Raw genomic sequence first — 24529 nt, 5'->3', positions numbered from 1 at the left:
CTTTGAAACCAAAGCACCCAAAGCACAGATTAACCACTTTTGTTTAAAAGAGAAAGCCTTGAGGGATATATTGTACAGCACAGGGAATCTAGGCTATATATATATATATATATATATATATATATATATATTCTTTTTTAAATTAGGTTTCTTTTTTTTAATTGAAGTATAGTTGATTTACAATACTGTGTAAGTTTCAGGTGTACAGCAAAATGATTCTGTTATATATATTTATATGTAAACATCTATAGTCTTTCAAAAATTCTTTTCCATTATAGTTTATTACTAGGCAATATTTTATAACAACTTTATTTTTTTTTATTTTTTTATTTTTTTGCGGTATGTGGGCCTCTCACTGTTGTGGCCTCTCCCGTTGCGGAGCACAGGCTCTGGACGCGCAGGCCCAGCGGCCATGGCTCACGGGCCCAGCCGCTCCGCGCCATATGGGATCCTCCCAGACCGGGGCACAAACCCGTATCCCCTGCATCGGCAGGCGGACTCTCAACCACTGCGCCACCAGGGAGGCCCTATAACAACTTTAAATGGAGTATAACCTATAAACTATTCAATCACTATGTCATGTACCTGAAACTAATATAATATTGTGAACCAACGACTTCAATATAAAAAAAGAAAAAAGAGGGCTTCTCTGGTGGCGCAGTGGTTGAAAGTCCGCCTGCTGATGCAGGGGACACGGGTTCGTGCCCCGGTCCGGGAAGATCCCACATGTCGCGGAGCGGCTGGGCCCGTGAGCCATGGCCGCTGAGCCTGCACGTCCGGAGCCTGTGTTCCGCGACGGGAGAGGCCACATCAGTGAGAGGCCCGTGTACCGCAAAAAAGGAAAAGAAAAAAAAAAGAAAAAAGTCTTGAGGAAACCTTTGGGGTGACGAATATGTTCACTGTCTTGATTTCACTGATGGTTTCACAGAATATACATATTTAAGAACTTATACATATTTAAGAACTTATACATATTAAGAACAGCATGCTTTAAATGTGTGCATTTAATTGCATGTCAATAATACTTCAATGAAATTGTCAAGAAAGAGAGATGCATTAATCAATAGCAGTACAGCAGCAGTGTGATCAAGGGTGCACACATTTCAGAGTGCAGAGTGCTATGTCCTTATGTAAAACACAGGTAAGGGTCCAAGAACAGTATGTGTGTAGCTGCAAAATTACAGCAGGACATGGACATAGCTTCTGTGAATTTATAAAACTGCTATATCTTCTCAGTTAGGTAAATGTGAAACCACAAACAAGCTAACTTAGGTAAAACCCAAATCAGGTTAAAAAAAAAAAAAAAAGAACCCAAATTAGGTTAAAAGAAAATCAGATGACTATCATGGGCAAGCATGAAAAAGGTGTTTATTTTGGGGATCTGAAGCCTTGATTCCATTATACTATGTTCAAAGTTAGGTCAACAGAGAGATAGGGATTTCTATGATCCTACGAAGTCAATAAATGCAAACAAATCTGCAGTCATGGATTCCCCAACCAGAGCAAGGCAAAGGAAATCAAACCTGCAAGTTTGAGGGTCTGTACAGAAACAGGAAACCCTGAGATGAGGTTTGTTTTTCCCTGTTCACCTAAAAATCACTCTCAGAGGTCTTAGCCTGGACCACCCAACATGGAATCAGAGTTGAAGGGCCAACTCTTATCTCTGCAACACCAAGGGAACTGAGCTGGTTCTAAACGCTCTTACCTGAAACACTAGAATCCCCGTGTTGGCCACAGCCAGGTTGATCTTAGTGCCTTCCCGGTCCTTAGCTGGGTGCAATCGGATGCCGTACATCTCCAGCCTGCGGGCAATCTCCAGGAGCTGGAAATCCGATTCTGCTGGTGTTTGTCCACTGACAAAACAAAAATTCAAGAGAAAGGCCAGGAGATTTGAATTCTCCATGTCTATGAATTCAAGATTAAGCATCTTCTCTTCGGAAATAAAAAGGCATTTCATCACCAACAATGGGGCTACCCGATCGGATGACACCCAGCCTCCCATTCATTATAACCCGAAGTTGAGCAACTGGAACAAAAGCTCTATTGCTTGTGTAACACAAAACCCCAAAAGTCTATCTCAAACTCGGCCAGTTTTTTGGAATCTCAAAGAGTTTCCTTTAAGGTCATATAAAAGCAAAACACGACCATGTTGAAACAAGTTTCTAGTCACTTACAATAGCCCTAAACTTGCAAAGTTCAACATTCTGTCAAGGCAACTATCACCAAGACTCAAGTGCCTTCCTTGAAATACAACAACAAAAACAAAAGGAACAGAGAATGATTTGAACATATTTTATTGATCAAAACAGAAAACCAGGGCTTCCCTGGTGGCGCAGTGGTTGAGAGTCCGCCTGCTGATGCAGGGGACACGGGTTCGTGCCCCGGTCCGGGAAGATCCCACATGCCGCAGAGCAGCTGGGCCCGTGAGCCATGGCCGCTGAGCCTGCGCTCCGCAATGGGAGAGGCCACAACAGTGAGAGGCCCGCGTACCGCAAAACAAAAAAAACAAAAAAACCCAAAAAAAACAGAAAACCAAAATGGACATGGCACAAAGGTTCTCTGTTTTCACAATATTCTTATACTGTCCCTAGTTATCATGTCCCCTTCCTGATTTCCTGGCACTTGGTCTTATACTCTTCCTTTTACTCCAAAGCATGGGGTGTCCTAAATTCCAGTGTTACTCTGGTCTCACAGGAAAGCAAGCAGGGAGCCCAGAGGTCTGGTCTTGAGTGGGTAACCTGTGTTACCAATAGTCCAGGATAAGTAACAACACTCACTGAGCCTCTGTGCTCTCCTCCCTCACCCTTTGTATATTTCTTCCCAATAAGTCATGGGTATGGGTATGGGTATGGGTATGGGTATGGGTATGGGTATGGGTATGGGTATGGGTGTGGGTGTGGGTGTGGGTGTGTGTGTGTGTGTGTGTGTGTGTATCCACGTATGTCGAAGGACAGAGAGAAGGAGCTCAAAGCAAGCAGGAAGCAACAAAGGAGACTTACATGTGGTTATGGTGAAATTCCACAATTTTGTCTTCTAGTGCATCTTGCTGAGGTATGTACTTATTTTTTGCTAAATGCTCTCTGTCCGATGCTTCATCAAAATCTCCAATCTCAGCTACAAAGAAAGAGAGAAAGAAAAACCAGCCACATATGATTAACACTTCACAATTTGTTATACTCCCAGTGGACTGTTCCCCAACTAGCAAACCGGAAAAACTAGCAGACAACACAAGGCAATCCCAGCTGGTAGGTATACTAAGGGCTAGATGTGAGAAGCGGTGGCTGTAAGGGCATATTTAACAACCGTGACAACGTAAGATGACTGTTTCCGCTTTTTCTCATCTCTGCCAGTTGGAAAGAAAACTTCAGAATCATCCATCTTTAGCCATCCATGTTCCTGGTTTGTTTCTTTCCTCCCCACCCCAACTAGGGGTTCACTTCTATTTCAGGCAGTACATTCTAGATATGTGGATTAAGGCCTTCTGACTTCTAAATAAGCCCCAGAATTTCAGGGCTTGACAAAATCAACTTTGGAGACACACGTATAGCAATTATTAGTGCAAATCCCAAATGCTTTATCATGTAGAGAAAAGACGATAGTAACTAGGGATAAACGTACATAATCTAATTTGGTAAACATAAATTCAAGTGTCTTAAATTTTGTGTAGTTGTGTTGTCGGAAATGACAGATCAGATCGCAAATTCTTACAAATTTTTAGTCTACAAGGAAGTGGATGCATAGTTTTCTCAAGTCTCCAAATTGCTCTAATCTGGAAAACTAAAGGATAGAGCTTTAAATTAATAACTGTACCTTAACACTAGCTCCAGCTCAGTTTACAGCAACTTAATACAGATGGAACAGCATGCCTTTATCATATAGTCTGTGTAACAAGCTTAATAAAATGACCAGAGTCTAACTGTTTACAATAAAAGTAAGTAAACCGTTGCCATGAAGCCTAATTTTCACTTTGTCATGTGAAGCAGCTTGTCACACTTTGGGCAATGCACCCCAGTAATCATGCAGGATGTGGCCTATATGTTGCTATAAATCACAGCCACTGAGAATATTTGCTTGGCACCAGCTGGGCCATTGGAAGAATCGGTCACCCACTAGCTTCTCACCGCCACGGCAAATCAATAACATCATTTCCTAGCTGGCACTTTGTGAACAGATTTCACCTTCCCTGAGTCAAGCTGCCACCCTCCATCACAGGAGACCGTGCAGGAGTGGCCATACTGCCATGCTCATTGGTTTGCCATAGCGATGGCGACGCTGTCTTTCCTGCACCTCCTCCTATCCGGCCTCAAGGAAGCACAGTTCATCTCATTAGTCACGGGAGCGCTGTGGCGTCAAGTGCCCACGCACGTCGAATTAGCGAAGACGAAACCATCATTCCCAGGGGAACTACAGGGTTAGGTTCCTGCGAGACTTTGAAACATTTTCACCGACTAACCTTGTTTTCTGCGTGTTTCTGTTGAAAGACATCCTACTTTATGTACCTTGTTGATTCGTTAACGCTGGACCCACGGCCAGCAGCACTGTAACTCACGTCTGAACGAAGCTTATCTACACCCGTAAACACCCGTGTTTACTTTCTCCGTGAGGCACATCGAAACCTTCTTGCACTTAGGAACACTACACAGCACTTCAGCAACGATGCTTGGGGGCCATTTAAAACAGGGAAATCAACAAAAAGCACAGAAATGCAAAAAGCGTGGCTCCAAAGAGATCACAAAAAGGACACTTGTTTCCAGTATGACAGCTGAAACCAGAAGGCAGAGCATCACCTCCTCTGACCTCCACTGGGGAGGTGAGGGAGGGGCGACTCAAATTTTTTACCCTCTTGCGCGTGTCTGCGAGTAACCGAGAAAGCACCCACAGGGCTGATGCTGGGCTTACAAATAAATTTTAGAGAGCAGGTGAATTTGCAAACATGAAATCTGCAAATAATGAAGACGGACTGCGTATGGTGGGAGGGAGAGGGGACTCACCTAAATCCTAAATTTCTTACTTTTTTTTTTTTTTTTTTTTTTTTTTTTTGCGATACGCGGGCCTCTCACTGTTGTGGCCTCTCCCGTTGTGGAGCACAGGCTCCGGACGCGCAGGCTCAGCGGCCATGGCTCACGGGCCCAGCCGCTCTGCGGCATGTGGGATCTTCCCGGACCGGGGCACGAACCCGTGTCCCCTGCATCGGCAGGCGGACTCTCAACCACTGCGCCACCAGGGAAGCCCTCTTACGAGTTTTAAGTTTGGGTTTCTTAACATATATGGATTTTATAACAGACCCTTTTCCATAATTTAATATAAATGAGCTAAGAATTCCAGTTTTTCCTTTGGCATCAGGGTCAATATGCCTAAACTGTCTTTCCCTCGGAGTCACTTGCTTTTCAACTCCTAAAATGCAAGGGCAACACGACGGTGAAATCCACTTTCTCCCACATGCTCTTTTCTTGGAAACATGGAAATAGGCACCTCCTTACGTCTGGAGAGTCTGAGAACTGTAAGTGTGCAAGATATGACTATTTTTTAATTAAAGGTGTCATATTAGCTGATGTATACACTAAATTCCTTAGCAGTCTACTCTTGGCAAAAAAATAAGAACACCACCAGCCCCAAATCCTGTGAGAAGTCTCATGAGGATGTGCTTGCACAAACTTGTTCTCCCAGGTACAATTCTTAGAATGGACGCACACACAACCTGCAGAAATCTAGCCCCACCATGCCTCCTCTGTTACATCAGGTCCAAATAGTGTTTGATTCTTCTCTTCATCAGCTTGTCCCACTTGGTCTATTCATAATCAACTAGAGAGTATTAAAAGTCTGAAATATATACAGGGGATACCTAAGGCCAGTAACAGAGGAACCAATGAAAACAATACAGACTATGTGAAAGATGACTCCATGAATTCAAATGAAAGGGAGGAAAATTTTTTAAAAATCAGATTGTGTGTATACATACAGAGGTGATGAAAATATGGCTCACTAGAGATAATTTTCCATCAGCATTAATATCGCTTTTGCAGAAGGGAGATGAGTTGACCCCTCCTACCTTACTGATGACGTCAATAACTACCATTAATTTAAATGAACACACGATTCACAGAGGACTCTTGTGAAATTTCTCCTTCCATGACAGAATGTACAGGATGCTTAAAAATACAGAAACGGGGCTTTGTAAGTATACGATTATAGAAACAGTGTGTCACGCAACTGCGTATCACAGAGTACAGAAAGAGCAGAAATACTTCTGAACCCACCTATATCGTTTCCTTTGGAGAACTCAAGATTCTCAGGGGATTTTGAACCCCTTGTTGGTGTCTGGGGGTGAGGGGTCCATCAGACCAAGCACATGGTTTTCTGGATTCCCGTGACCCTCCACTTCCCATGTGTGCAAGCAAGATTCACTCCTTGTTTAAAAAGGAAGATTCACTCTTTCTTTAAAAAGGAAGGGCCTTAGGAGGACGGGGCTACAAGACTGAATGGCATCGGGAATAACTGACTAAATTTCTCTTCTCTCACCAAAGGCCCAGGGTCAGAGAGCTTTGCTGAAGTTCCTAGTCCAGTAAGGAAGCTTTATGTCAAAATTTCCCACTGTTTGGAAAGGGAGGGCCCTAGGTGAGTGAGGATGAAGAAAGGAGGGTGTGTTTATTGAACACCTAACATATGCTGAATATTGATGCTATCATTTCATTTTCATCTGTTATGAAACAGATTCTATTATCCCCCTGTTCCAGAGGAAAGAGAGGCTGGCCGCTTAGTAACTTGCCAGGGTGAACAATCAACTAACAGAAACGAGGTCTGCCTGATTCAAAGCCCTCCTCTGTCCACTGTCACTGTAAGAAGAGAGAAGACCAAACACGGGAAAGGCAAAAGTTATGTAACTTTCTGTGTCAAATCTTCCTCATTTTAAAAAGGGGATAACAGTACTGAGCTCACAGGGTTGTTATAAGCATTAAATGAGATAATATACTCAGAGCTGGAACATAGTAAAGTTTAAAAAGTTTACCTACTTTTTTCTTTTTGGCCTGTCTTTTCTTTCTCACATCACTTTTTCCAAATTAATAAGAAAACATCCATCTACTAAGTCTGGCAGATATTCAACAATGGCCATGCACAAAAAGTAAGAGGAGCATGGTCTCTAGAAACACCTCATCATTTTGGACTAAGGTAATTTGTTGACTACTGGGAGTGACCCTTCCTACAAACCTGTGGAAAGCTTGTTAACTGGGCAGTTATCTGGACAGGATGGGGCTGATTATATGGGACTACTTTGTATACAATGGAAACTTTAGAATGATATGCTGGCACAAGTTGTTTTATACTAGTGCTTTTATATGTTGACCTTGGTCTATATACATAATTTCCTTCCTGAAACACAATGGGTATATTCCATTTCAAGTAACTTCTGCCTTGACCAAGACAAAAAAAAAAAATGCCCAGGTGAGTAGTCAGGAAGGCTTAGAATGAGCACAATCTAACTTATCCTTTGTCTAGAGGAAGAAAGTTAAAGTAGGTAGCTTCAAGCATCACTTGGGTTCCGTCCAGCTTCATGTGTCTTGGTTTACTGAGCTCTCAAGCAGAATGCAAGAAGGGATATCTTTGACAGTTTTATGTCTGAAGGCTAATGTGCCATATTCAATGATGAATATTAAATGCAAGAACAGGATAGAACGAGTTTAGTCTACTTTGCCACCGTGTATCCAAGCTTCTCCTTTGAGTCAACTGAGTTTTCAACAAATGCGTAGTCCTTAGAAAGAGTAGACAAACACGAGAACACAACATTCCCGGGTCAGCGTTTGGTGGGAGAGTATATATACACAAAGTTAGGAGTACTGTTTTCCACCCCTTGGGTTTCATGATCACAGCAGCGTAAGACAAACACATTACTGCTTTCAGTGGATGTCATTTTTCTCCCTGCCAAGCAGATCACTGTGTTATTTCCCACATGCTTTCTGAAGGAAACCCACAGAACTTACATTGCACAATGTGTGAGATCAAGAGGGCGGCGCTGGTGTCACTACACGTCAGTCTGCCTTGAGCCAGGTCCTGCTTCACCTGCAGAGCAAATAGGTACCTGCGAATACAAAGAGAGATGGGCGTCAGATACACAGAGATGGTGTCAAGCAAAGAGGGTGGGGAGGTTCGGCAACAAAGCCAGGCTCACTTCGCTCACTGGCAGCTTGCCCACACAGTGAGGACCTAAAGAAAGGTATATAAGCCAAAGAACAAGAAAGTCTGCAAAGGAGGGATGAATTCCTGTTGCTACTGGCTGCAATGTAAATATTCACACCTCCCTTACAGCACCAGGAGACATATGCTGCAATCTTTCCACACAATGAGTAATGCATTTCATTTTATATGGAGAGATACAGCCATAAGTAATTAAGACTATAACTTACCACCCTATCTATTTTTGCAGGGTATAGCACACATTTAAAATGTTTTCACAGATCAAATATACTAGAAAAATGGCTTTATAGCTCAGACAGTAACAGTAGGCTATCATGGTTAGGAGAAGCCTTGCCAATGGAACTGGAAACACAAGAGTGTCTTTTTTTGTGGTATAAGTCACTCAGCTTCTTCCATAAGCCTCGGTTGCCAGATCTTTAAAAATCAATTTAAGTTATTTAAAAATTCTCTTATTTAGTAGAATAAAGCAAGTAACATTTCTGGTGGAAGAAAAAAAGTATAAATCAAAGAAATTAAGTAAAAACAGGGCGATGTTAAAATCGATTTGAGAATATCAATATGAACGCATAGATTTTTAGAAAGATATTTGCTAGTTTTGCCCACTGTCTAGAAGGTGCGTCACTTCGGCAGCAACCCTTAGCAACCAGATTCTGGCCCTCACACAATTACCCATGAGAAGGATACAGAGGTAGGACCTTGCAGAAATGGTAGGTTCCAGGTGTGGGGCAGAGGAAGGTACAAAGCAAGCCTGGAAGGTCTAGTTATGCCAGAGAGCAAGGCAGCTTGCAAATACAAGTGGGTTATATTAAAAGGGGGAAAAAAAAACCTTGAAGGGGCGTCCACTGGCCAAAGTTGTGACAACTTGACTAGCAATAAAGATTGATTAAAGTGAACTGAAACACATGGAACTAATGAAACTTTATGAGTCCGTTATAATAGTCATAAAAACAGAAAGCAGAAAAACTAGAATGTATCACCATTTGAGGAGTCTATTCAAGAAATTCTTTTTTTAGGAAACTGGTAACCCAAGGCAACTTGGGCATGTAATCTGCCTCTCCAGTAGGAAGGGTATTCCAGGATATACAGACAATCTAAGTAGATGAGGCAAAGTTCTACTTTACAGAAGAACACCGACAAATAACACAGCAAAAGTAACATAATTATAAAACCCTCATCCCACACCTCTAAAGAAATTATTGACTTGGCAAGGATTGTTAATCAGTATAAAAACCACTTAGGAGTTTGGACATTTGCATACAAAGTCATATGACTTTCCCTCACAATGGAAAGATCAGGATGTCACCACCCTTAACTCAGTGATCAACCTCAGCATCACTAATGAAAGAGGAAACACACGACATCACTTAGGATGGGATTCTAGCCAAGAATGTTTAACTTGTATCCTTTAGAACTAAGGTCTAGTTTGCAGGAAATACAGAAGATAGATAGAGGAATAAGCTAAACAGGAAGCAACCAGACAAATTTAGCAGGTAGGCTATTTTTTTTTCTTTTTTTTTTTTTTTTGCGGTACGCAGGCCTCTCACTGTTGTGGCCTCTCCCGTTGCGGAGCACAGGCTCAGGACGCACAGGCTCAGCGGCTATGGCTCACGGGCCCAGCCGCTCCGTGGCATGTGGGATCTTCCCGGACCGGGGCACGAACCCGCGTCCCCCGCATCGGTAGGCGGACTCTCAACCACTGCGCCACCAGCGAAGCCCCAGGTAGGCTATTTTATAGTATGACCGGTTCAGTTTCTTCAACAGGATGGTATCACAAAGAGAAAAAAAAGAGAGACTCTGCTAGATTAAGAGGTCCAAAGGGCCTAACAACCAGATGCAACGTGGTCCTACAGTGAATTTCACATTAGATGAGCAGATATAAATGACATCTGGGGAACAAAGGGGGACATTTGAGTACGGCCAGGATACCAGATGAGATGAACAGTACATGTATATGCCCAGAAAAAACCAGAAAGGTTCTCTCACTGATGTGTTAACAACGCTCAACTCTGGGCAGCAAGAACACAGTAGTTTTATCTTCTTACTCTTGTTTACCTGTATATTCTAACTTTCTACACTGTACATTGACTACTTTTGTAATAACAAAGGGTTCTTTTTAATTTTAAAAAAAGGGCTTTTTTTTAAAGAAGATGTTGGGGGTAGGAGTTTATTAATTAATTTATGTATTTTTGCTCTGCTGGGTCTTCGTTTCTGTGCGTGGGCTTTCTCTAGTTGCGGCAAGCGGGGGCCACTCTTCATCGCGGTGCACGGGCCTCTCACTATCGCGGCCTCTCTTGTTGCGGAGCACAGGCTCCAGACGCGCAGGCTCAGTAGTTGTGGCTCACGGGTCTAGTTGCTCTGCGGCATGTGGGATCCTCCCAGACCAGGGCTCGAACCCGTGTCCCCTGCATTGGCAGGCAGATTCTCAACCACCGCACCACCAGGGAAGCCCAAAAGAAGGGTTTTTAACATGACTAACCATAGAGGTGGCCTTAAGAATTAAATGAGATAATACATGGAAAGCATAGTGACCAGAATGAAGACATTCAGTATATGTTAGCAATTTTTTTTTAAATAAAAGGAAAAGGAATCCCCTTTAAGTCGTTTAGGAAATTTCATGATTAAGAACTAAAGAACCACAGAGGCATTCTGTAACCAGAAAAAAACCAAAACAAAAAAACACCCACAGATCCACTAGTCGACAACAGTTGACCTTTATCCACCGCCCCAATGTAATGTTTGTTCATTCATTCACTTTCTTTTATCTCTCTCTGTCTCTCTCGCTCTCCTTGAAAAGTCAAAGTAGAGAATGGCAGAGCATATAAAGTAATCACAACATCAGCACATAGGTTTATACGGGAAGACGTGGTACAAACCGTATCTCTGGATTAGGCAGTGGTTATTGTTTCTTGAAGCCAACACTTAGAACGACAGGCTTTCATTTTATCTGTGTGGTTAGTTTTTACCTAAGTAGGAAGAATGTATGTTTTAAAAGCATGATGTTCCAAATATGGTAACGGCTACCAGTTCAAACACAGGATGCTGTGTCCAGGGACAGACTCAGGGTCAGGGTCTGACAGGCTTCGGGGCCTCTGGGGAGGGTCTCCTGTGGGTGGCGAGACGGCGCTGGGTTCCGAGAGCTCACCTACTTAGACAGAGGACGAGTGCCCGGCTGCCGACTGCAGGAGGACTGTGTCACTCCCTGATTACGCTGACTTATGCTAAGGCCCTTGTAATCTGAGAAAGACCTTCTTGGGTACCGTCTCATCTTCTGGTAAAGACAGCTGTAAGTCCCGCACGCTGGCTGCAGGACTAACTTTAGAAATTCCACAGCACCTTTTGCATTCTAAACGGAAGCAGCTCCAATCAAATTCACATGAACGGCTCAAAACGGAATCAACTCTCCTTGGCGGAAGGATGGATGTGAGGAGGGCGGCGATGACAACGGCAGGGCCAATCAGAGGGCTGTCACTTCCAGGGACCACGGGGGAGGAAATCACACCCATCTTGATGCCATGGTTTAAACATGCCTGTTTCAATTTACTTCATCCGGGAGCTCTTCATCTGTCTTTCCTCGTTCAGTGTACAGTACGACGTCTCTGCCAGCCAAAGGACAACACTGCAGAAGGCCCCGCAGAGCGGCAAATTCTGATAGGCCCCCTGCACCTTTAAGAACACAGCCAAGTAGAAACTGGATCCCACGTCAGTCGCGGTGCTCAGAGAGTAGTGGAGTACGTCTGACCTCACCAGCACAGCCAAGTGATTCTGAGCTCTGCCGGAAGAAAGCCTGCCGACTTCTTTGCCAAAGACCCCTCCCCCAAGCAATTTTAAACTTGCATCTCGGAGTCAGTACTTTTCTCCTTCTAGATGCCTGAGCCCTGGCGTCAGTAGGACAAGAGCTCCAGTAAGAGTGTAGTTCAATAAATAGAAAGGAATTCAGCTTCTTGTTTAACAGCAAAGTGCAATTTAATCTTCGATCTATATAAATGGGAAGCCGAAAGCTATTCCTGGAGGCCCGAAGAACTAGCTGCAGCTCGAGTCACTTCAAGTCTGAACTGCGGGCCCGTTTCTGTCTGTCTCACTCTCGTCTGCACCTCCTTCGCCTATGAAGTAGTGTCCATATAGGGCTTCTCCCAAACGCTCCCTCCTTCACCATCTGCCATAGAAAACTGCCTGGCATCTCAACGGTCCCATCCTTAAATTTCTGCTTGAATAGGTATTTGAGAGTGTGGGAGAACAACACTTTGGATCTGGGAAGTCGCCTTCCCGGCATACCTTGTGACAAAGCGGAAAGCAATGGGGAGCTTCTCAACTTCCTATCAATTTTATCACCCCAGAGCCAAAGGAATTCTCTCCGGAAAAGATTTCTAAAATGCCAGTTAACACTGGGAGCCAGAAAACAGCGACAACAAACCCCCAAACCTGCTACGTCCATCTGAGCTTGTGTCACTTGAGGAATTTATCAGATCGGTCGGAACAGCTGGCAAAATACCAGGCACACACACACGGCTTGATGGTCACAAGTGGTCTGGAATTTTATAACAAGGACCAGAATGGTAGAAAATCACAAATCTCTAGAGATGATGATTCACAAAAACTGAAAAGGTGCAAAACTCATTGCCAAGTAGAATGGGGAGAAAGGACTGGGGTTGGGGGGCAGTGGTAATTTATGCCACCCACTCCCTAAGCAGGATGAAGGCCCAGTGAAATGCGGGAGGAAAAGGCACGCTACTGACCAATGGCTGGACTGGCCTTCAGATTCATTTCAACATTCTGAGCTTTGAGCAACATACGTTCCAACAACAGGAGAACCAGCCCCAGAAGCTGAGACACAGTAGCCCCAGTAAGGACACCGCACGAAGCTGCTACTGGTGTCGGCAGCTTGGAACGCGGGTGGCAGCCCCAGCTGCCCCTCCTCCACGGGAAGCGCCTTAGCCGAGGCATGTGCTTCCCAGAAGGCTGACGGCCTCTGCAGTTCCTGGCCACTTAGCTGCTTCATTCATTCGAGGGGTGAAAGTGGAGGTGAACTATCAGCGGTGACTCGTTCAGAACACGCGAAGCCGTGGGAAGAGTCTTCGCCTGCCTCTCTTTCTGGAATCGCACAGTCGTGTACCTGGTGCCCCTCCTGACGCAGCCCCGGGATGCCCAGCTGGGACCTCAGACGTGATCTGGCAGAACCACACCCGTGACTCTCCACCCTCCCCAGTCCTCTAGTTCCCTCCACCCGTTCCCATTCTAGCTGTCACCCATCCATCCAGTTGCTGCTGAAGTCAAAACCTTAAGCATCTCTTCTCCTTCCCTCAGCCTCCACCCACAACCCGTCACAAATTCAAACCGACCCCACCTCCAGCACGTGCTCCAAATGCATGTGTTTTCTCCATTTCCACTCCTACCACCTCCGCTGCCGCCATCATCTTGGCCTGGGTGACGGCCATCTCCTCCTGTCATCCTCCCCTCGGTATCTATGGCAATCAGTCTCCCAACACTACGCCTCTGCCCCACCTCAGTGCACTTCGCCCTCAGTGTTCCCGCCACGAGAACCCTCTTGTAGGTATCTGAACGTCTGGAGATTGTTTCTGCCTTGGGCACTGCCTAAGCGTTCCTTCTACCTGGAAAGCTCTTCCTCTGAAAATGACTGACAGGTCCTTGTCAATTTCTCAGCTCAAGCATCCCAGACCAAGCACTGTAAAGTCATCATCAGTCACCTTCTATCACGTCATCTACTTCATTACCTAAAGGCTCTGACCATTATCTGATATTTTTCTTGTTTATTTAATCATTGTGTCTGTTCCCGTGAAAGTCAGGCCAGTCTCTACACCAGTATGCTCCCCGTCCCTGGAGCAAGGCTTGCACACCATGTATACTGCATCAGTACTGTTGACCGAATGTTTTCATCGCTTTGATAAATGACGAACCATTTAACCAACTCAACCACCCAAAATACTGTGCTCTCAACCCAGAGGGACAAGAGAGACGTGACAGGCCTCATCTTGAACAGCTAAAGCTTGAAAGGCACGTGCGGCAGGAATCTGGCTGGTCAGACCAGTGTAGTGTGGTCCTGAAAGGGAGGCGGTTTATCTTCGCCTGTTCCCACCAGGCTCGGCTCTCTTTCAGAATACCACGTGTCTTGCTGTAAGTTATAAAATGGGCAGTAGTAGGGATGAAGATGAGGAAGATGGTGATGAGGATGATGGAGGCTGTCACTCAGAGCATCACTGCTGGCTTCCGGGCACTCCATGCATACTAGTGCTCATCCTCAAAACACCGCTGGCCAAGCGAGCACTGCAGTCGCGTTGCCAAGGGACTTAACAGAGGTGCAGGGGCGTGTAGTAACCGGCTGGTCACACAGCTACCAGGGGCGGGGCTTGGCCCCGCCCTGCCCACTTGGCCACACTTTCAAAGAAACTGACGTACAGTTCATGTCGATTCACCCACTGCAGCAGCAGGGAGAAACTGAGTTCACATCTTGGTTTCATGTCTTCTGATGTAACAGGTACAGGAGGGGGAAATACGACAGTAAAGATTATAAGCCCAGATACTTCATAGCACAGCCTTCGAGAAACCAGCTTTCAGGGAAACTGTGGTACTTTCTTTCTTCCCATGTTTATAAACACAACTGGGAGGGAGGAAGGTTAAACTGTCAAGCACAGAGCAGATGCTGGTCAAGGAAACATTGTGAAGATGTTTCATCAGCTGACTTAGAACATTCACTCTCTCCGCTCCACAGCAATAAATACCCAGTTTCCAAACCACTAACCTTGTGAGTTCTTCTTGGAGTTGTGTGTGGTCAGGTGGAAAGAATTTCACCACAAACTTAACAACGACATGCTTTGGCCCTAGAAAGGGGGGAAAAAGCAGTAAAGCATTTATTGATTTGTCTTTCAAATGCCATTAAAGATGTAAGAGGGTATATTAGATACCAAATAATAAGTCTTATTCCGAGCTGCCCAGAGCACTTCTGCCAACATCTAAGTCACTTAATAGCTGGTTAAGTTGGTTACTAATTCGCATTTTCATATTGTGGGGTGACAGACACCTGTTTGGGGTTTTTTAAATTATATTTTTTGGCCACACCGCGTGGCATGTAGGATCTTAGTTCCCCGACCAGGGATGGAACTCACGCCCATCCCTGCATTGGAAGCAGGGAGTCTCAACTACTGGACCCCCAGGGAAGTTCCAGATACCCGGTTTTTAAAAATACTGCGACATGCGCATTACATTGAAGCATCAAACTTTTCCCCTGGAGACGTAAATTGTACCCAGATTTTAAAAGCAGGCATTTGTCTTCAAAAATTTATCTGTCTGCTTTAGTCCAAATATAGGCTTTAGACAGCTTAAGGAAGAGATAATGAAAAAGTAAATCAGTTACGTAATTTATTATTTCTAACTCTCTCCAAGGTACAGCGGCTACTGTGTTCATCACAGTTAGTCAAAGCCTTTACTGAGTGTCTCATACACCATCTTATCAATAAATTCCAACAAAATTAGGAAGCAGATCTGGGAGGGGGTGGGCAGGGTAAGACTGGGAACGAGACAGGTAACTTTCCAGAATTCAAACAGAACATCAAATAGGTTATAAAATAATAATTTGTAACCTGAGTCAGAGTTTATTTTGCTGTATAAGCCACAATACAAAAGCAATCTTACAGGTTCTGCCATTTGGAATAACAGCGAAAGTTTATGTTCTATGAAACACAAGGTATTGTGATGAAATCCAAATTTTAACAGCAGTTGTATAAAAGTAAAAAATGTCTTTTTTGCTCTACCTTTCACCGTCACAAAAGATGTTGTACTTTAATTTTTATAACACACTCCAATTTAGGGAAAAACCCCAAATGATGTATCAGAAGATGAAGACGTTGGCAATACATACAAAATTAGGAGGGAAAAAAAACAAGGCACAGGAATACTGAAACCCAGAGAAGCCGGGCTTCTTTCCGCTAACGATTCTAAAAATGAACAGAAATCCTCGCGTGTCAATTCTGGATCACGAAATAGCAAGAACAAAACGGGGAAGATGGGAAGGTCTCGCTCATTCTTCCCAGCAGTTTTCACAGACAGGGAATTAAATGAGGCTACTTGGATCCTTAGAAAACCCGAAGCTAGGAAGATGCTGGCACTCAATGCAAAATGACAGCTTTGTCACACGGGGCGAGTCACAGCCCACAGAGATGAAAAGAAGAGCCTCTGCTCGGGGGCTAAGTCAAACCACAGCCGCTGTCCTGGGTCGGACACTTTTCCACCATCAGCAGTTCCCACCGCAGGTTACTGCGGGAACAAATGTCATCAATTTAGATGCTGTGCTTCCTCCAGCCTTCAGGCCTGGCGGCTGCTCACAACAACATGTCCTCCACACTTAGTCCTAGGCCAGCCACCCATAAACGCTGAACAATGGCTGTTTCGTTTTCTGCATTAATGATTGCTTAATTTAAATGATGGAAGATCAATATCAATTTCAACTGCATAAGGGCCACTCAACACAGCGTGCCTGTTTATTACAGCCACATAAATTGCTGTAAGTAGCCTGGTGGGGTTTCTTTTTTTTTTTTTTAATAAACTTAGTTTGTTTATTTATTTTTCGCTGTGTTGGGTCTTCGTGGTGGTGCGCGGGCTTCTCACTGCGGTGGCTTCTTGTGTTGCGGAGCACGGGCTCTAGTTGCGCAGGCTTCAGTAGTTGTGGCACTCAGTAGTTGTGGCTCGCAGGCTCTAGAGCACAGGCTCTGGACGCGCAGGCTCAGTAGTTGTGGCGCACGGGCCTGGCTGCTCCGCGGCATGTGGGATCTACCCGGAACAGGGCTTAAACCCGTGTCCCTTACGTTGGCAGGCGGATTCTTAACCACTGCACTGGTGGGGTTTCTTAATCAGACATAAAACCGACCCCAAGGGGTATTGTGTGACTCATGTTCAACTAAAGGAATGCAGTTTTGTTACCATCCTCAGTCTCTTGCCTGGTCTCTGGCTGCAGTGAGGGACAATTCGGGATGAACTGGAGAAGACAGCTTATCTTTGAACTTGACCTCACAGCGGAGAGAGGGGAGGATGGTCTGGTGCTGACGCACAATGAGAAGGGAGGGAAAAAGCAAGTGTTCCCTTTCCTTACTTCTCTCCAGACCCTCCTTTATCTTTCCTTCGACAACACGGTCTAAATGCAAGGCAGACTCCCTTCTGTCCTGCTTGCCAAACACACACACACTCTCTCTCTCACACACACACACACACTTTTGGGCACCTTATTTTTCCAAACACCACTTGCATTCTGATCTCACAGGCTTTGAAAAGGCAGCACAGAAAACCTAATAGCAATTTTATGAATAAATAGTTCCACCTCCCCCCTTCAAAAGTGACAGTAAGAAACATGAACACAGACCAGACAAGCTCAGCTGCTTGGGGCCTTGAGGGCCTGCTTTAGTCGTTAATTAAAATGACATTTGTTTTCCAAGTTTTGATTACCAAATTGTTATATATTAAAATTGCAGAAGATACATTTAATAGTAGGTGGATTAGTGGATGCTGAAACGCAATCACGGGGTAAAAAAAGAAAGTATGGCCCCAGTGCTTGACACCACAGGGCAGACGACGCCTAGACAAGGAAGACGTCTGGCTTTATATTTGACATCACTGTTAAACAGGCGGGGGTGGGGGGGTGGGGGGGGTAGGAGATACATACTTACTTCTAATCTGCTTGATAATAGGTTTTAAGAGATCCAGCCACACCTACAAAGGAAAAGAGAACAGACTGAGACATCAGTTCTCATGAGACAGTGGAAGTATTTTGAGACCCCACTAGGAGCTGTTTAAAAGCAAAATATTTTTGAGGATTTGAAGCGGCCTGTGCCTTTTTTTTCCCTCCAGAATGCCATAACTTACATTGTCTCCCATGTTTACAGAACGGATCCGAACTTGCTAATATTATCCCTGACCTTGAAAATTAAAAGTCTCTCCTAGATGCAAATAGTGCACGGTTCACTAAGAATTTTTCTATTCTCACTGGTACTTTGATCACAGTTAACTATTCAGTAAATATTAACGCGTGATTGCACATCTGGCTATAAATGGAGTAAAATATGCGTGCTTCTTAGTGAAACAAAATACATGTATATAGATGTACGTACAGAACAGCACATCTTTGAGGGGTATGGAAAGGGAGTGAACATTTATAGAACATACTTCTGCACAAGGCACCATCCATAAGCTATTTACCTCTCAAAGCAAGGCCAGAGGATTCCTGTTAGTCAGGAGAGAAATCTGAGACTTGCAGAGGCTCAATAATTTGTCCCAGGCCCTCAGCTAGAATGTGGCAGAGGTAGGACTGAAATCAGGTTTGTCCAACTTCAAAGTCCAGACTCTTTTCACACACATTCTCCTTAGCATGCAATTCAAGCGGCAAAATTTTAAAAGAAGACAGAAACCAGTTGTCATTAATAAAGTATAAGTTAACCCCTGAACTTGTGATCATGTGAAAGGGTTCTACTGAAGCTCATATTTGCATATATGATTTTTAAAAAGTTAATGGGCTTAATGTAAAGAGGGTTTTATAAGTAAATATGAAAAAGAGAAACACTCCTAAAGAAAATTATGCAAAGAATAACAGGTAATTGGTGAAGAAAAAATGCCAACGGCTAACAAGAGAATGTCCAGGGCCTCCCTGGTGGCGCAAGTGGTTGAGAGTCCGCCTGCCGATGCAGGGGATACGGGTTCGTGCCCCGGTCTGGGAGGATCCCATATGCCGCGGAGCGGCTGGGCCCGTGAGCCATGGCCGCTGAGCCTGCGCGTCCGGAGCCTGCGCGTCCGGAGCCTGTGCTCCGCAACGGGGGAGGCCACAACAGTGAGAGGCCCGCATACCGCAAAAAAAAAAAAAAAAGAGAATGTCCAAGTTCACGAGTAACTTGCACTACAAATGCAAATTTAATCAAATACCATTTCCACCCATTAAATACGCATCTAGATATGCCTGTATGCAGTGCATGTCTGTATTTTATAAACCCAGAGTTGGCAAGGGTGCCAGGAGATGGACACTGCCCTACTCTACTGGTGGATGTATGAACTGGCACAACGTTTCTGGAGACCAATTAGGGAATAATTATCTAAAGCCTAAAAAGCATTCATATATATACTCTTTCATCCCATAACTTGACTTCTGATGAATTATTTGAGACTGTGGGAAAATGTGTTTGGGAGGTGGGAAGATGGGTGATTTCTTCTTTTCTTCTGCCTTTCTATATCATCCAAATTACCTTTAATGATCACTCAGAATTCTCATAATGAAAAAGGTAAAAGTAAAAAAATTTAAGTGTCTATGTATTCAGGTTAATCTTCCCCACCACCTTTTCAAATAAATATGATTTTCTAATGAACTTCTCATTTCTATATTCCCCGTCCCCTACCACTCTGTTATATGAGAAAAACAATAAAGGCATTAGTTGACTTCGGATCACCTCCACTGTCACATTCATAAGACTCAACCTTAAAATGAGAGAGAATAATCATTCAAAACAACAATCGTCGTTTGTGAGATGAATTATTTTTCTCCCAAGAATCTTAAAAGGTGGCAAAAAATATCTCCATTTGACAGAGGAGAAAAGTGGGATTCAGACCATAGCTGCCCAGGGCTGGGACTCAAACCCTGTTCTTCAAAACCATTTATTCATTCAACAACACATCACTGTGTTGCTCTGCTGGGTTCTGGGAATACAATGATGGGAGACCAATCATGGTGCCTGCTTCATGGAGCATATGGTCTAGTGAGAAAGACAGGAAACAAAACCTTCCCAAGAAAAGTAAAGAAGTACCTGAGACAAAGGAAACAAGGGGGAGTCCCAGAGGACTCTGAGTGTCAGGATAGAGAGGTTTGACCCAGTTACAGGTGGGGTAGAGGCAGGAGGAAGCCTTCCCTGAAGGTGAGATTGCGCTGAAATCTGAAGAGAGGTGAGAAGAAGCTATGAAGACATGCAGTGAAAACACCTGTCCAGGTGACTTAACATTAGGGGAGACCAACATGACAGCAGAACAAGGTTGGTGGGTCAGGAAGGGGCCAGACCCTACAGAGGCCATGTTAAGACACTTCATCGTTATTCTGAGGACACTGGGAAGAATTTTAAATATGGGGCTGATACGATCAGATTTGCACTTTGAAAGGATTACGCTGGCAGTGTGAGAACAGGAAGAGGGGGTCAGAATAGACGCAGGTTATCTGCTGCGGTCGTCCAGGCAAAAGAGGATGGTGTTTTGGACCAGGAGGGCAGAAGTAGAGTTGGGGAAAATTAGGTGGAATCAAGAGAAATGTAACGTGGACTTCCCTGGTGGCACAGTGGTTAAGAATCCGCCTGCCAATGCAGGGGACACGGGTTCGAGCCCTGGTCTGAGAAGATCCCACACGCTGCGGAGCAACTAAGCCCGTGAGCCACAACTACTGAGCCTGTGCTCTAGAGCCCGCACACCTAGAGCCCGTGCTCTGCAACAAGAGAAGCCACCACAGTGAGAAGCCCGCACACCGCAAAGAAGAGTAGCCCCCGCTTGACACAACTAGAGAGAGCCCACGTGCAACAACGAAGACCAAAAGCAACCAAAAATAAATAAATAAAATAAATAAATTTTAAAAAGAAGAAGAAAGAAAAGAAAAATGTAACAGGTAAAATCCAGTGGGATTTACCGATGAGCTAGATGTGGTGGCCGAGGAGGAGACAATATCCAGAATGACACTGAGATGTCTGCCGTAGGCAGGTGGATGGAGGCTGCTGCCATTCAGAGACAGGGAGCACTGGAAGAGGGCCAGGATGGAGGGGTTCTAGACACTTTCATTTTAGGAGGTGCCCTTGGATTTCATGAGGAAGAAACAGTTTGAAAATGGTGGGACACACTCATCCAAAGCTCAGAGAAGCCTGGGCGGGAGATCTCACATTTAGAGGCTGCCAGCACTGTGACTCCATGAGGACAAGACGGCCTCGTGGAGCCCAGAGGATGAGATGCATCAGCACTGATGACGCGTCTGCCTTAGAACGGCCGACGGGCGCAGACAAGGACAGAAGGAACGTAAGGAGAGAGTCACGTCACGGTAGCCACGGGAAGACAGCGCTTCCAGAAGGAAGAACATCCAGAGCTGCTGAAAGATCAAACAAGATGAGAGCTGGAGTATCTGCTGGTCAGTGGACTTGGAGAGGAGACAGGAAGGATGAACAGCTTTCCAAGAAGCTTAGCTGTGAAGGAAGAGGCCAGAGAATGGGTGTGTGGAGGAGGGAGAAGAATCAAATAAAGGTACTGTTGGGGCTTCCCCGGTGGCGCAGTGGTTGAGAGACTGCCTGCCGATGCAGGGGACTCGGGTTCGTGCCCCGGTCCGGGAAGATCCCACATGCCGCGGAGAGGCTGGGCCTGTGAGCCATGGCCGCTGAGCCTGCGCGTCCGGAGCCTGTGCTCCGCAACGGGAGAGGCCACAACAGTGAGAGGCCCGCGTACCGCAAAAATAAATAAATAAATAAAATAAAGGTACTGTTGATTTGCTTGTCTTCCACAGGAAGGACCTGGGGGTGCTTAAAAGGGGGAGGGGTTGGGACTTCCCTGGCGGTCCAGTGGTTAAGAATTTGTACTTCACTGCAGAGAGCAGGGGTTCAATCCCTGGTCAGGGAACTAGGATCCCGCATGCCACGTGCTGTGGCAAAAAAAAAAAAAAAAAGAAAGAAAGAAAAAGGCGGAGGGAGGGGTTGAGAGTATGAGCAAGAAGGGATAACCAGTATCCTAAGACACCTGGGATGGTGCGGAAAGAGAGCTCTAAAACATAGGGCACCGGAGACAGAAAGAAGAGCTTTTCCAGCGGCGCAGGGAGGGAGCAGAAAGGCTGATGGTAGATGGACGTCAGTTTACACTTCTGCGCGGGAAGATAAGAAAGCTCCTCTTTGACACCATCTGTTTACCCCCGTAAAACCTGAGGGTTGGAGGATGTGGGCGAGTGGAGAAGGTCTGACATGTTGTGTTTGCGTGTGAGAGAATTAACCGAAGAACTCTAGAGGGATTTCCTGCAGCTGCGGAGCGTCCACTCGTGAGCCTGCCAGCCTGTGCTCTGCTGGCCTCCAAGCCTGTCTCAGGGGCACCACCTCTGAGGTCTTTCACCATTGCCAATTCTGCCACAGAATCTGCTTAAACTTCTGCAAACCACTCAGGACCAAACAGATATGCTCTGGCAATGTAGCAGCCAATTTTATGAATTGTTTTAAAACATCACTCTTCTGTTTCTGGCATTTCTGTGGAATTCATCAAATATAAGCACCAATTTGAGCCAACCGAGCATGTGGTTTTAAACCATGAAGGCCTGGGAACATCACACTGGCCTGAATTAGCCTGTCTAGTAGAGTTCTATGGCAATAACGCTCCAAGGCATCGGTTACGTCACAGCTACACTGGCCTGGGTGAGAAAGCGGGGCCCACAAGACCCTCTCCATTTACCAGTCAGATTGATATTTGCAGAGCTGAGAGGAAAGGCCTTGCATGCTAAGGACTTAAACCACTAAAAAAGGATGAGCTGGAGGGAGCAGGAAGAAAAATAGGGTTGCTGCTCGACTAAAGGACTGAAGTTCGTTTAGGTCATCCTAGACAAATCACTTCTTCATTCAACCTAAGCAGAACAGAAACAAGTTCCAGATGAACTAAAAAGGCAACAAAAGCACCATAAACTTTCTTTTCCTGCCAACGGATCTTTGGAGGGTCACAACTGTAATCATCCATCTCTAACCTCACCCCCGCAACTCCTTCAACCAAGCCACACATCCCTGTTCTCACTAAAATCATGCTGCTGGTCTCCAGAGCACAGCTACAGATCCACATTACCTGACTGTAGAGGGATTTGGTTAAAACGAATGGGCTTCTAGAAATGCCATACCTAGTCAGGAGGACTCACGGAATCAAGGAACTTCCCCTGCTGGGATCTGAAGGCCTATAAGTAAGAGTTTGCTCAAGCTGTCATAACAAAGTACCACAGACTGGGTGGCTTAAACAACAGAAATCGATTTCCTCCCGGTTCTGGAGGCTGAAGGTGTCCCAGGTTTGGTTTCTCCTGAGGCCTCTCTCGCTGACTTGCAGCCTTCTGGCTGTGTCCTCACAAGGTCTCCCCTCTGTGCACACAGGCTCTCATGTCCCGTGGGTATCTCCTAGCTTCCTCTTCTTAAAATGATACTGTTCAGACTGGACTAGGGCCCACTCCCACAGCCCCGTTTTAACTTAATCACCTCTCTCAAGGCCCTGTCTTCAAGGACCGTCACATTCTGAGGTGCTGGGCGTCACAGCTTCAACATACACATTTTCGGGGGACACAATTCAGCTCATAACACCTATCTTCAACAATTTAGTTTCAACACAGCTTTTCAGCCCCATCTTGCCCTGTTTGCCTACATTTCAGTCAGCCTCCCTATTTGCCTTTGATACCCTGTTAAATGTTACTTTCCCCTTTTGGACTGTGTTTTCTGCACTGAAATACTCTTAGAGAAGAAAGGCTTTAATGCCTAGGCATCAAAGGCAAAGCAAGATGAATCGCTGTCCCCGAAGCCTTTATGTTCTTTTCCTAAAAATCTTTTCCCCCTATTATTTGGTGAGTGACATTTCAGTTGGATTTTGTAGGCAACTAAAATATATGAGGTATTTTGGAAAGGGTCTTATTAAAACAGAGTCACTTACATGACATCGGGCAGGGGGACGGTGAAGAGTCGATTTCCTGAGCACCTACTGTGTGCCAGGCATTGGATAGGTGCTTTATACACCCTCATTTAATATCCACAACAATGTGGTTGTTTTACACATGAAGGAAGCCAAGCTCAGAGAGCTTATTTAAGTTGCCCAAGGTCAAACGGCTGGGATTCCACTTCAAGTCCATCTGACTCCACACCTGTGCTTTTTCTGCAACATAATATGCTGCTCCTCTAAAAAGACTCAACAAAAGTTCATCTTTCTTCTTCTTATTTAGAAGTCAAAACTGCACACAGCAGAACTATTTCATCATCAACTATAAGATATATAGGAACCAGGTAAAATATGATACAAAAAATTATCCAGTGTCTAGAACTCATTGCAACAAATGAATTTTTCTGCAGGCTGGCTCCTACAAGAAATGACTTTACTTTGAATTTTTGTTTGTAATAGTTTGTTTGAATGTAATTTTTCATATTGATCTTAATTAGTTTATTAATTTTACATATGGGTATATTTATAAGATATGTTAAGTGTGGCTTTCTTTTTAAAAACCTATTAATTTTTAGAGATTTCTGGTTCTGGTCAAAATAGAGTAACAGGGACTAGATTTATCTTCCTACATGAAACAACAAAAGAAGGAAGAAAGAAAGAAAGAAAAGGAAAGGAAAGAAAC

At 44.8% G+C, this 24529-nt stretch overlaps 1 protein-coding gene across 1 annotated transcript in view; it reads right to left on the bottom strand.

Moving 5' to 3' along the window:
• Window positions 1–24529, bottom strand: part of FARP1 (FERM, ARH/RhoGEF and pleckstrin domain protein 1) — a 298020-nt gene that overhangs the window by 68669 nt on the left and 204822 nt on the right. The window contains exons 4-8 of the mRNA XM_060079577.1: window positions 17859–17901; window positions 14945–15023; window positions 7977–8074; window positions 3000–3114; window positions 1706–1853 (exon numbers count right to left, since the gene is read on the bottom strand). Of these exons, the coding sequence (XP_059935560.1) occupies window positions 1706–1853; window positions 3000–3114; window positions 7977–8074; window positions 14945–15023; window positions 17859–17901 (483 nt within the window). The remainder of the gene's footprint in view (window positions 1–1705; window positions 1854–2999; window positions 3115–7976; window positions 8075–14944; window positions 15024–17858; window positions 17902–24529) is intronic.

Source organism: Mesoplodon densirostris, chromosome 17 (assembly GCF_025265405.1).
Source record: "Mesoplodon densirostris isolate mMesDen1 chromosome 17, mMesDen1 primary haplotype, whole genome shotgun sequence".
NCBI lineage: Eukaryota > Metazoa > Chordata > Mammalia > Artiodactyla > Ziphiidae > Mesoplodon > Mesoplodon densirostris.
Note: the sequence above shows the minus strand (reverse complement) of the source record. Positions and strands in the feature narration are given on the sequence as shown.